Source organism: Phycodurus eques, chromosome 5 (genome assembly GCF_024500275.1).
Source record: "Phycodurus eques isolate BA_2022a chromosome 5, UOR_Pequ_1.1, whole genome shotgun sequence".
Lineage (NCBI taxonomy): Eukaryota > Metazoa > Chordata > Actinopteri > Syngnathiformes > Syngnathidae > Phycodurus > Phycodurus eques.
Window position 1 is genome coordinate 21,398,682 of NC_084529.1, and position 12,508 is coordinate 21,411,189.

Below are 12,508 nucleotides of genomic sequence, written 5' to 3' on the forward strand. Positions count from 1 at the left end.
TACATAAATAGGAACATATGCACGTGCAATAAGGGTACAAGTGCTGGTGCAGCCCAAGCAGTTGGGAATTCAGTTCATTGCCCGAGGACACTGGCACCACTCCAGCAACTAGTCTACTGTGAATGTAAATATGTTTCGTCCATAGTGTCCCGGTTTGTATTTAACAGTTAAGTCATGACATACATAGCAATTGTCGCATTTCTCTGCTAGTGCTGTTTATCTGATCAACTGTGAACACTATCATCGGAACCACAATAATATGCACAATATGTCATGATGTCACATTTCAACTTTATCGATGTAATTTTAACTGGGCAACGTTTAGTCAGATCATTCACTTGCACACACCAGATAAATGAGCACTTAGTATTGTATTTTCTGCTTAGGAGTCGAACCAAGATATAAAAAAAAAATCAATCATAAAATGCTTTACACTCCAAACCAAGTTTCATGTGAATTGTGTCTGGCCTGGACATGTGAAAACCAAACAAGAAGATTCAGGTAGAACATGACCTCTCGATGACAGATCATAATGACTGTAATAGATGTTGTGGATTTGACCTTAAATTTGCAGCACGTGTCCTTCTTTGAAGGCCAGAGCATAATCAAGCACTCAGCGCAGTAACTCATTTCCAGTTGTCAATCGAATCCAACTGGTGATATGTGTTGTTCTAAAGTAGATGACAGGAATTATAGATTGGCAAAGTCTATTTTGGCCATCGTTTTAAGTCCAGTAAATGTTTTAGAGCAGTGAAGGCTCGGTGACATACCTCCATAAAAGTCAGGTTCCTCCTCATGCAGAGATGTATCTGTAGCGTGTCAACAAAGGAAACAGAGTTAGCATATTCAAACACGTATGGTGTTTGTTTGTTTGTTTGTTTGTTTTAACAAAAAGATGTAATCAAGGAGTGAGTCAGAGCTACTATAACTACGCAAGTTGGATTCAGGAAAAGTTCAAGTGGCAAATGTTGATTTAAGTACTGTATTCATGAAGGTCGTTGACTTGAATAGGCACTGCAATTTATGTTGCCAAATTTGGGAGCACTTCAAATGCAGCCTGAAAAGGTCCAACTGTCAATGATTTTCCATGTTCATGACAAAGTAGACTTACGAGTGATTAGCGTTAATAAACGTGGACATTACACCTTCTTGCTATCGAAACCATGTTTCAATAGTTATGCGGTGTTACGTTAAGCTTCATACACATTATGTTGCGGAATTTTGTTGCGTTACATTTTGTTTTACTGTGTCACGTAACGATGTCGTATGTTGTCTTAAACAGTATGTCATTCTGTCACGTTATGTTGCGGTGTGTTCTGTTACATTGTGTTCCGTCACTTTGTGTTCTGTCACGTTGTGTTCTGTCACCTTGTGTTCCGTCACGCTGCGTTATGTTAACTTAGGTGCCTTGTTAAGCTGCGTTACCGTATGTTATGTTGCGCAATGTTGTGTTGTTTTACATCGCGTTATGTCGCGTTACGTTACGTCGCATTACGTTATGTCGCATTACTTTATGTTGCATTAAGCTATGTAATGATCCATTACGTTCTGCTGCGTTGTTATGTTACTTTAGGGTGTATTACGTACGATACATTGCGTTACAGTTACGTTGCAGTACAGTACGCTGTGTTCCGTTACATTGCGTTACTCTGTGTAACGTTGCCTTATGTAATAGTGACGTTACTTTACATAATGTTCATGCACACGTTATTCATGTTTGTGTAAGGCTACCTTTTGTTAAATTTGTGTATGTAAAGAGAATAGTATTGACACTAGCCCAGTGATAAAATCTGACGGGATCTGATTTTCAAGATGAACGCTGCATATAAGACTCTGGGCTGACAGATTATTGAGTCAAATCACTCACATTAACGTCATGCGAATCAATTAAAGGTGTTAATTTAATCAATACCACAAATGCAACACATGACAAACATTGCCTTGTGAATTAGCATCACTGCAGTTGTTGAACTACAGGCACCAACGGCTGCACAGTGCTGTGTGTGGGCTCAAGTTTTGTTTTTGCCATCACACTGGCCATCAACCTTCATCCTTCACCCCCAAAGAAATGTCAAGCCAATGTTCTTGAGTCGCAATAACAACGCCGTCGGCTGCTGGCTTTTGTGATGCATCGGCGCTTTAGACTGTGCACTTTACTTTTACGTGCATAGAAGATGAGAGGTCTGTATGGGGCGGAGCTTCACAATTCTATATAACCTGAAGTGGTGCTGTAGTGAAAGAAAAATCTCAATGATTTATTGAAGTGAACTGTGATTTGAATCTGGAGACTGAAATCAATAGGCGAGCTGCAAGTAATAGCTCAAAGTACACCAAGGAGGCGGGATCTTTTTCAGACAGTCCATTTTCCCCACTTATTGTTTTATGTCCACTTGGCTTTGTTTCCAGCATGGTTGATTGCGCTGCATGTTCGCAATAATAAAGGGACAGAAAGCTTTGGCATTATGAGTACTGCAGATTTGACATGGTTTGGGTTTCCTCACGTGTCATCAAATAACTTAGTAAACATTGATAGATAATCAGCCTCTCACAGGCTATAGAAGTTGAAGTACAGTGGTACATTGACTTAGGAGTGCCCCAATTTAGAAGTTTTCGGCATTCGTTAAAATGTTTTTGTTGTGCGTTGCGACCAAAAACTTGATGTACGAGTGATCTTCAAACAATCCGCCACTAGATGGCGGCTGCGAACTTCACAAAAACTGTTGATTTACGTTGATTACCTCGCAGTGAAAGTACTCATACTCCAAAACAGGAAGCGGATTTAATTTAAGCATGAAATTATAGAAACATGTGAGCAATCTTGGGGAAAAAAGTAAAAAAAAAAAAAAAAAAAAAGTTTAAATGGGAAGATTAAGTTAATTGAAAGTCAGATGGGGCGGCACAGTGGACGACTGGTTAGAGCGTCAGCCTCACAGTTCTGAGGTGCGGGGTTCAATCCCCGGCCCCGACTGTGTGGAGTTTGCATGTTCTCCCCGTGCCTGCGTGGGTTTTCTCCGGGCACTCCGGTTTCCTCCCACATCCCAAAAACATGCATAAATTGGAGACTCTAAGTTGCCCGTAGGTGTGCATGTGAGTGCGAATGGTTGTCTGTTTGTATGTGCCCTGCGATTGGCTGGCAACCAGTTCAGGGTGTACCCTGCCTCCTGCCTGATGACAGCTGGGATGGGCTCCAGCAAATGGATGGATGGATGGATGGATGAAAGTCAGATGGATTTTTTTTTTTTGCCAAACTGATTAAATCTTTACATTCAATTGTATTATACGATTACTGCAGGTTTTTATACATACATTTTTTTTTGGGGTGGGGGGGGGGGTGGCCAACGTTGATTTGAGATACGAGGGATTTGAGTTACGAGCATGGTCACAGAATGACTACAACTTATAAATCAAGGTACCGCTGTAGCTGAGATGGAATTTCTGCCTGCCACTGACCTGCGAGGGAGCCAAAGAGCAGCAGCAGGAGATAGAGGAGCAGGCTGAGGTTTGACATGATGTCCACGTGACAATTGCCTGTTGGAGGAGCTTCAGCTAGACACTCAGCTGATGGAACATTCGCGGGACTGCCTGGTTCTCCTTAATGAGACACAACAAGAGAGATCCTTTATCAGTATATGAAGAGAATGTTTTAATACTTTGATGGGAATGTGCATTCAATACAATGACATGATATTACAAGATATGATAACATGGAGACAAAATGCTCAACGTTTTTCCACTATTTTTAGCGAGAATTTCAAACATAATATTAATAAGGGAAAAGCAAAACCATGGTGCACCATTATTTTCTTTTTCTCGGGAAAAATAAAGAATTAAAAATAAGCGTACTACTCAAATTTCACCTCACCCCATTAAAAAAGTAAAAAAATCGCCCTTATCATTGTTAATAGCAATAACAGCAATAACAAGAACAATAGAAAATGATGAAAAACTACATTGTGGAAAAATGATAAAAACAACAAAAACAGAAATAATGACAATGATAATAAAAATAACAACAGCAATAATTACTACTACAACTACTACTACTATTTGAATAGTACTAATACTACTACACTTACTACTACTACTAATAATAATAATAATGATGATGATGTTAATAATAAGAATAAGTAATGATAATAATAAGAGAAAAAAAGGTTTTCGTTTTAATTGTGTACTTTTTAAATTAAAACAATAAAATATAATGTAGAAGGAAAATATATATTAAAGAATACAGTTGCTTTTTCATAAAATGAAGTGTTCATCAAAAAACAAGACAGAGGTTTTACTCCAAGAACATATAACATATAATGTATTTAATATTATTGTAAGCCACTGTAATATTGTACACAGTTTGAACATTAACACTGCTCTTAAATAAAGTAAAATAATACAAGTGTGCTTAGATTATGATTCACTTAAACTGTATTGCACATAAAAGTTCAACCAAAAAAAAATTATGTGAATGAATGTTTCATAACTAACAGTTGTAACAGATTAAACGTATTGAACTTCAAAGTTGTATTTGAGCATACCACTAGTGGTACACGTACAACACCTTGAAAATCACTGCCCTAAATGACAATGTTATGTTGTCTCTCTTCTTCCATTTTCAAAAACATGACGGCACACAATTATGCGACGTGACACATCAACGTCACCTTTTCCTCCATGCTAAGTCACTAGTATCTTCACACTAACTGCTTCCTGTCAGCCTCCGCGGCTCAAACCAACTGACTGACTCGTGGACCCTCGCCAAAACAAACCACCACTGGCGGTTCAGCTGAGCAGACATCTCGACATTCCCCAAAGACGTTAATGTCACACATATCACCGGCAGCCAGCAAGCACCTCGACCGTGCACACGCTAACACACACCCACTAACACAATATGAAAAGCAACAGCTTTCTGAGCGTCGCGTCCGCAAGCACCCACAGAGACAATGGGAAGGATAATTAGGATTTCACAATGGGTGAATTAATTCATTATACATTTTAAAATTAAATTTCTTTACCATATGATGTGCCTGCTACAATGACTTTAATACCAGAAATTACACAAGGAATGATGTGTCTTATTATGATGTGTCAATCTCTTTCTACTGGCTTGGTGCAGGCGTTGGTGTCCATATCAGTATAATATACTGTATACAAATAAACATATTGGTATAGGTATTTTAGGGGACTGCAAAAGTTCTGGTATTGGTGCAATACAGTACTGTACATGTATGGCCTGGGTATCATATGAGTATATGTACAGCTATAGATAAAGTATAGGATACTCTACAGGCCGAAGTGAAGTTTAACTATCAGGATAAGATGTATCAGTACAGATACAGTACCGTATAGGTATAGTCAAAGGTACAGTGCAAAAAAAAACAAAAAACGTATGGTATGAATACTGGTATATTGTATTGGTAAATAGGTACAGCGTATTTAACTGTGGAGGTATTATAAGAGTATGTATAGGTATCGTAGGGGTATAGGTACAGTACAGTACATGATGGTATAAAGTAGATCTAAGCACCAGTACAGGTACCTACGGTAGGTCTACTGTAGGTAGGTATTCATACTGTACATTGGAGGCATTTCTATACATGGAAAACTGTATACATATAATTATGTATAGGTGTAGTTCTAGTACAGGTATACTTATGGGTATATATATTATATATGTAACTGTATGGGTATCGGCGGCACGGTGGACTAACATGCATGGTAGGTTAATTGAAGTCTCTAAATTGCCCCTAGGTGTGAATGTGAGTGCGAAAGGTTGTTCGTTTATGTGTGCCCTGCGATTGGCTGGCAACCAGTTCAGGGTGTACCCCGCCTCCTGCCCGATGACAGCTGGGATAGGCTCCAGCACGCCCGCGACCCTAGTGAGGAGAAGCGGCTTGGGAAATGGATGGATGGATGGATGGATGGATGGATGGGTATCAGTACATTAGTGTTTTGGTACAGGTAAAACACAGTATGGGTACCACATTAGTGCACAGGTATGTATAGGTATACTATATAGGATACCATACAGGTCGTGGTAAAGTTTAACTATATGAAGAGGTACAGATACAGTAAAGGTATAGTTACAGATACAGCACTACGTATATACTGTACATATGTGTATATATGTCGTTCTAGTACATATATAGCTATGGGTATAGATACAGTATAGTGTACATAGGTACTGTATGTAGTAATGGTAAGCAGGTAGAGTATATGTAACTGTACAGGTATTGTATGATTATAGGTATAGTACAGGTATAGGTCCAGTACAGTGTGTTGAGGTAAAGTTTCACTGTGGATAATATGTGTTGGTACAGATAAAGCATAATTATAGTTACAAGCACAGGGCAATATACAGTAGGTATATGTATAGGTGTAGTTTCTGTACAGGTATGCACATCTGGGAAGAGACACTCTATGACTAGGATAGTATGAGTGAAAAAGGGCAATATTCTGTATGTAATTGTAGAGGTATTGTATAAGTAGAGTCGAGCTACACATCGGCGAAGTGCAGTACAGTACAGTCTATACGTTTTGGTCTAGGTACAGAATACTGTATGCAACTGTATATTGCATGAGCAGCTATATGTGTCTGTACAATGGGGTATAGGTGAAGTACAGTACAGCTTGTGTTTTGTTATATGTACAGCAAGGGTATATGAGTAGGTATAGCTTGGGTTTGAATACCAGTACAGTTACAGTATATGGGCAATGTTTGTATAGGTAGTTATACTGCAGATACAGTGTATTTATTGCTAAATTTGTTATACACATGATTATTTATCAGTACAGGTAGCGCATGGGTATACACTGTACGTATATATGGTATAAGTAGGGGTATTTGTGTTATTATTTAAATATTTCTATTTTATATGTATTATTATTCGTATTTACGTACTAGAACTGGTACAGCATGGGTCTAGGTAAAGGTTACGGACCCTGATGCACTATTCCAAAAAGATTCTCAGTCTGAGACAGAAAATAACCAGAAAATGGTGGAGCAACACATGCAGACAGACATGGCAATACTCACAGGCATATTTTCTTTAAAACTAACAAATATTACTGCAGCTGTATGAGTAGTTGTGACCGTCTCCTTTGTGTTGATACACCCGTCTCAACCATTCCAATCAACTCGGGTGTGAGCAGAGGCTAAATTTTGTGTCTTCCGGTGTCTACATGGCGACCACACATCTAGAATAAAGACCAAAAGTGTTTGGTGTGAAACTCGTGACCGCTCATCCTGTCCAAAGTGTTCATCTGCTCGGATACAGAGGAGCAGGCGTCTCCTAGCAACACCAGCCCAAAAAAAAAAAAAAAAAAGACATTTTGTGTGCTGCGGTGCAGTGGTAATGAAACTATGCAAACGGTCATTTACAGCCTGGTGACCTGCCGCTGCCCGTCGATTCACCACATCCTTCTTTTTGAAGTCATACAATGCTATTGTGTTTATTTCCACTCTCCCTCGTTCGGTTCCTTCCCCTGCTCAGCTCGTCTTTGCTGCCAAAAACAAGTCGTGTCCCGGCCATGAATCATATATGGCGGCAATAGATGCACTTAAGAGATTAGGGGAGATGACAGGCAGCCTCGTTTTAACGTCGGGGGTGCGCGGCGAGGCGGCCAATCCCATCTATCACATTAGGAGCTCCCAGCGAATGGATACAGTGGAAGAAGGGAAGCAGGATGCTTTTATAATCAGTATTAATTTAATAAGCGGGGGCCTCTATCTCGGAGCTCACCCTCCCGTCGTCGCGCTTACTCAACGGGCCTACATGTGACAGCGACCTCAAATGCCGCCATTTTTAACACTCCCATGAATTACACGAAGGGTCATGCCAGAGTTATTTACCGATTGTAGTGATTTCCCCCCCCCCCCACAGTCGCCTGCAGCTTTAGTCTGCTCGCATCATTTCAGTCAATTCCCTTTTTAGTCCTTGTAGAATCCCCAACCTGATTGCGCCGGGATTAGAAGTCATACTACATCAAGAAGCCGCTGCCGGGGGACAAATTCTGGGATTCTGAAGCATCCCTCCACTGACCACTGCTGTCATTTGCGCTTGTTATCATGACCCCATAACCCCCTTATGTCGCCAGGCGAAGAGGACCCCCTTCCTTCTCCGATGATAATGGGGTGGGGGTTATAACCATCCCTTATCAGATAAGAAGATCCAGCTTCCGGATTGAGGGGGGATGGGGAAGCATTTGGAGGGTTCAGGCTTGAAAACCAAGACATTCCGACGGCCTCCCGACGCCCCATCGAGTTTCACACATAATCAACAGTAGCAATCATTAACATCAGATTTGTGATAATCCGCGCAAGAAGAAGCCAAGATGGGGTTAAGGCTCGATTGGTTCTAATCAGTCGAAGAAGGGAAGATGTGCACTGCTTAGAGCAAGGTTGTCCAAACTACTGCCTCCGGGGCTGCTGTACATCCTTTAGTCTCCCGCGGCATATACTAAAAACAACAATTGATACTGCCTGTGTAGTTTGCCTGCATTGCACTACTTAATTTCTACATTGTGTGGCAAGGCAGGAAATTCGTTTTCCAACAATCACACATCCTTCAGTAAGATGTTGTGGCCTTGTTGATCAAGTTTTTGGGTTTTTTTTGCGCCACTTTCTGCTCCGTGTCAAAGTCATCTGAATACAGATTGCTCTTGTTTTGGATCTAAAGGTGGAGATGTGATTCTGATTAGCGATGGGACTCTAAAAACAGTTCATTCGAGAATCTGTTCGCAGTTCGATTCCAAGAAATCATTTGTTTGCTTCCCTGACGATTCCTCTTATTAATTCCTCTTCTTTCGCAAATAAGTGACAACATCCCTCGCAAGAACATATTTTGGTTCTGAACGTTTCCAACAAAATATAAAAACTTTGACGTTATAACATTCTTTTGTTTGTTATTTCAATGTGTGGAGCATTGTGTTAAATCTGTCCCGAGACGGAAACGCAACAACAGTCTATTGCTTCGTCTTATTACTTCTTCAATGCTACTACATCACCTGCAAATACTTGTTTCCGACAATGCTAGTGGAGCATGGACGTAAACAACATTTTACATGACATTACAATACACAACAACAGTGTCCAGTTCTTTAAAACTGGTTGCAGTACCAAGATATTTCAAATGGTATTTTTCCACTGTATATTTTTGTGGGTATCCCACTTAATGTTACTGTTTTGGTTGTCATCAGACAGCCGCGGTATTGTTTTTTTACATTTGAGCTTGACAAATGCAGCATTTGAACTTGTTCTCACCTCTTCTAAAGGTTTTCTGCAATGAAACATGTTCCTTGGGCCAGTTGATTGAAAATCAAAAGATTGGAATACACTTCCACAGGCAATTGGGAAACAGCTCAATCAATAACCTCATCTAGAAGTTGCTCATCCCATCTTCTCCCTCCTGACACCTGATAGGAATGTTCAAGAGATAAAGCTGCCATCCATTTCGCGCTACATTGGATCTTATTTTTACCACAAAGTAGCGATGCGCAAAATTCTCACTCGTGAATTATTGATGGCAAAAAGTATTGATTCCCAAGATCTTCTTCAGTCTGTCAGGAGAATACGAGTGGAACGTCATATCAGATTTAGTGTCAACTGACTGGGTGACAACAACACTCAACAGAACGTACTGCAATACAATTGGGTAGGGAGTTGCCGTTGATTACCTCAGCCAATGAAGTTCTCATCCGTACTTGTTTTTAGCAGGATTACGCAAAAACGAGTAAACTGATTGATCTGTAATTTTGTGGAGGGATGGTGGCTAGCCCATGGAATAAGTCAACATTTTGGTCTGGAGTATTTCCAGCAAAAACACCCCAGTACCTCTCTAACTGAGAGCAAAGACTTTGAAATATTCATGATGTAATCCAACCCCCAATATTGATATCACTAATAAAGACGCACGCAGACTTTAAAGGGCCAAAATCTTAGGCAATGTTCACATCGCAACACACCATGCCTGATATTTTTCTGTCGTCGTTCCCATGACAAAAACAAATGCAACTTCCATTGCGGATGCCAACGAGTCGTTGCGCCTGCACACAAACACGTCACATGGCGCAGTGTATTTGCAGGAAGTAAATTTGGCCCCTTGCGCAGGTCTCTTCATCACGCATTTGAGGCAATTTCAAGGACTTTGTGCAACCGGAGCCAACATTTTCTGATATTTATCAGCTATAAAGCATCTTCTTTTCGCCACTGAGTTCGTCTGCCATTTTGTTGCATGTCTCTTTTGTCAAACAATTGTGAAGTTTGATGTATCGGTCAGATTAGCTACCTGCACGTCCACACTGGACTCTGATCACATATACAGTATATCTGATTTATATCCACATACGAAAAAGGCCTGAATCAGATTTTGGAAAAAAAAAAAAATATCTGTACTATACCGTTCTCATTGACAAATCAAAAACAAATCAGACATGTCACATTGGGCATAAAAAATAAATAAATAAATAAATAAAAACAAATAAAAATGGAATTGACCTCCATTGTGAACATAGCCTTATTGCCATCACAGCCATTTGCCTCAGGTTCACTTACTGACGAAATAATTTCTCGTCCCGGAAAATTCCTGCCAGGACACCCTTCGGTTTAACCGTTTACCCCGAATTAACCTGATCACGTAATGGTTATTTCAAGACAGAGAGAGCTAGTGTTATATACTACAACTATACGAGGAGCCCGTGAGACAAGACCTGACTGTTCCTTACCACTAAAAATTGCTGGTGTTGAACTCTTGCACTAATAAAAGTTTCAACACCCACATCTTCCACGGGTGTGACAACATTCTCTTTCATTCTCCTGGCATTTAATCCTTTGCACATCGACTCATCTGGTTGTCTTCGAAGACGTTTCGCCTCTCTGTCTGCCCTGTGTGCTTAAACAGAGGAATGATGAGAGGAGAAACGTCTTCTGAGACAAGCAGAAGATTCCAGTTGTGATTGATTCAATGCCATGTGCATCCCATGTTGAACAACGCACGTGCGCGGTAACCCAAATTGCTGAGACTGGGAAACGGAGACGAAAGATAAATGCAGCAATGTACAGAGATGAGAACCTGCTCCAGAGCGCCCTTGACCTCAGATTGCGACGGCAGTTCATCTTTCAGCAGGACAATGACCCAAAGCGCACAGCTAACGTATCAAACGAGTGCCTTCAGGACAGCTCCTTTCAATGTCCTTGAGTGGCCCAGTCAGACCCCAGACTTGCATCTGATTGAATATCTCTGGAGAGAGCTAAAAATGGCAATTGCGCTCCCCATTATACCTGATGGAGCTTGAGAGGTGCTTCAAAGACGAATAGGGCAAAGCTGTCCAACGGCAGCTGTGCCAAGCTATCTAGCAAGCTAGCATGGTATTCAAAAAGACTTAAGGCTGTAAGGTGCAGCAACAAAGTATTGAGCAAATATTAGGAATACTTATGGACATGTGGTTTAAGTTTTCTATTTAATACATGAGCAAGCATTTCCCAGAAATGTTTTTTCATGTTGTTATTATGGGGTGTAGTGTGTAGAATTGTCAGGAAAGAAACAATGTATTCCATTTCGGAGTGAGGCTGCAACAAAACAAAATAAGGAAAAAAGTGAAGCGCTGTGAATACATTTTGGATCCAGTGTACAGTCACCAATCGGTGTACAGTGGTGCCTTGAGATACGAGTTTTAATTGGTTCCTTGACCATGCTAGTATCTCAAATCACTTGGAAATGCCATTAATCCGCTCCAGCCTCAAACAAAAAAAAAAAACAACAGAAATGTGTTTTTAATGAGAAAAATAGCACTATAATATGGTACTCACTAAAAATAAACTGTAATGACATCAATAAATAGAATTTAAAAGAATTTTTAAAAAATTGTCACACTGCATCAACTGAATGATCATTGTGCTGTTCCATCTGGTGTGCTCGCCTTGGCCACTTGGCCACCAAGACAGACATACTGTTCATACTGTTCTCAACTCCTCTCAGCTCATCAGTTTGGTACTAATATTAGTCATTCTTCAAAGACGATAACGACTATATGACTGTGAGTCCTGTTATATTGGTTGTCTACGTGTGTTGCTGCACTGTTTGTGTTCAATCCATTGCTTAAAGCACCCGTAGTGCTTTTAATCATCTACAATGTCTTTTGCTTAACACAAGATGTCACCACAGAACCACCAAAGACTCCAATATTAGATGTATTTCACTTTTGTCCAAAGACACCAACCATAACAAAATGTCGGGTTTCAAACAATCACGTCATCAAATCGGACGCCAGTTATCCCGTTTCCGGGGTTGGTCACGTGACATTCCGCATATAGCGGATTGTGCCACTCGAAGAGCAGAAAAATTGCGAATTGTGTCACTTGAGCCATGTACTGTGTTTCCAGCCGTAGTTTGAGGTAAAACGCTTTCTAGAGTTTTTAATCATGCATGACAGGAGATTGCGAGGGGTGGGTTTCATGACATTTGTGCCCGTCTATTTCTTTTTCAAGATAATTATTAAGTCTAAAATGCTTTCA

The 12,508-nt window shown here is 40.4% G+C and overlaps 1 protein-coding gene across 6 annotated transcripts in view; it reads right to left on the reverse strand.

Annotated features, from left to right (window-relative positions):
• cntn1a (contactin 1a) overlaps positions 1-12,508 on the reverse strand; it is an 80,915-nt gene that overhangs the window by 35,560 nt on the left and 32,847 nt on the right. For all 6 annotated transcript variants that reach the window (XM_061678026.1, XM_061678029.1, XM_061678030.1 and 3 more), the window contains exons 2-3: positions 3,451-3,591; positions 771-809 (exon numbers count right to left, since the gene is read on the reverse strand). In XM_061678026.1, the coding sequence (XP_061534010.1) occupies positions 771-809; positions 3,451-3,508 (97 nt within the window). In that variant the 5' untranslated portion in view covers positions 3,509-3,591. The remainder of the gene's footprint in view (positions 1-770; positions 810-3,450; positions 3,592-12,508) is intronic.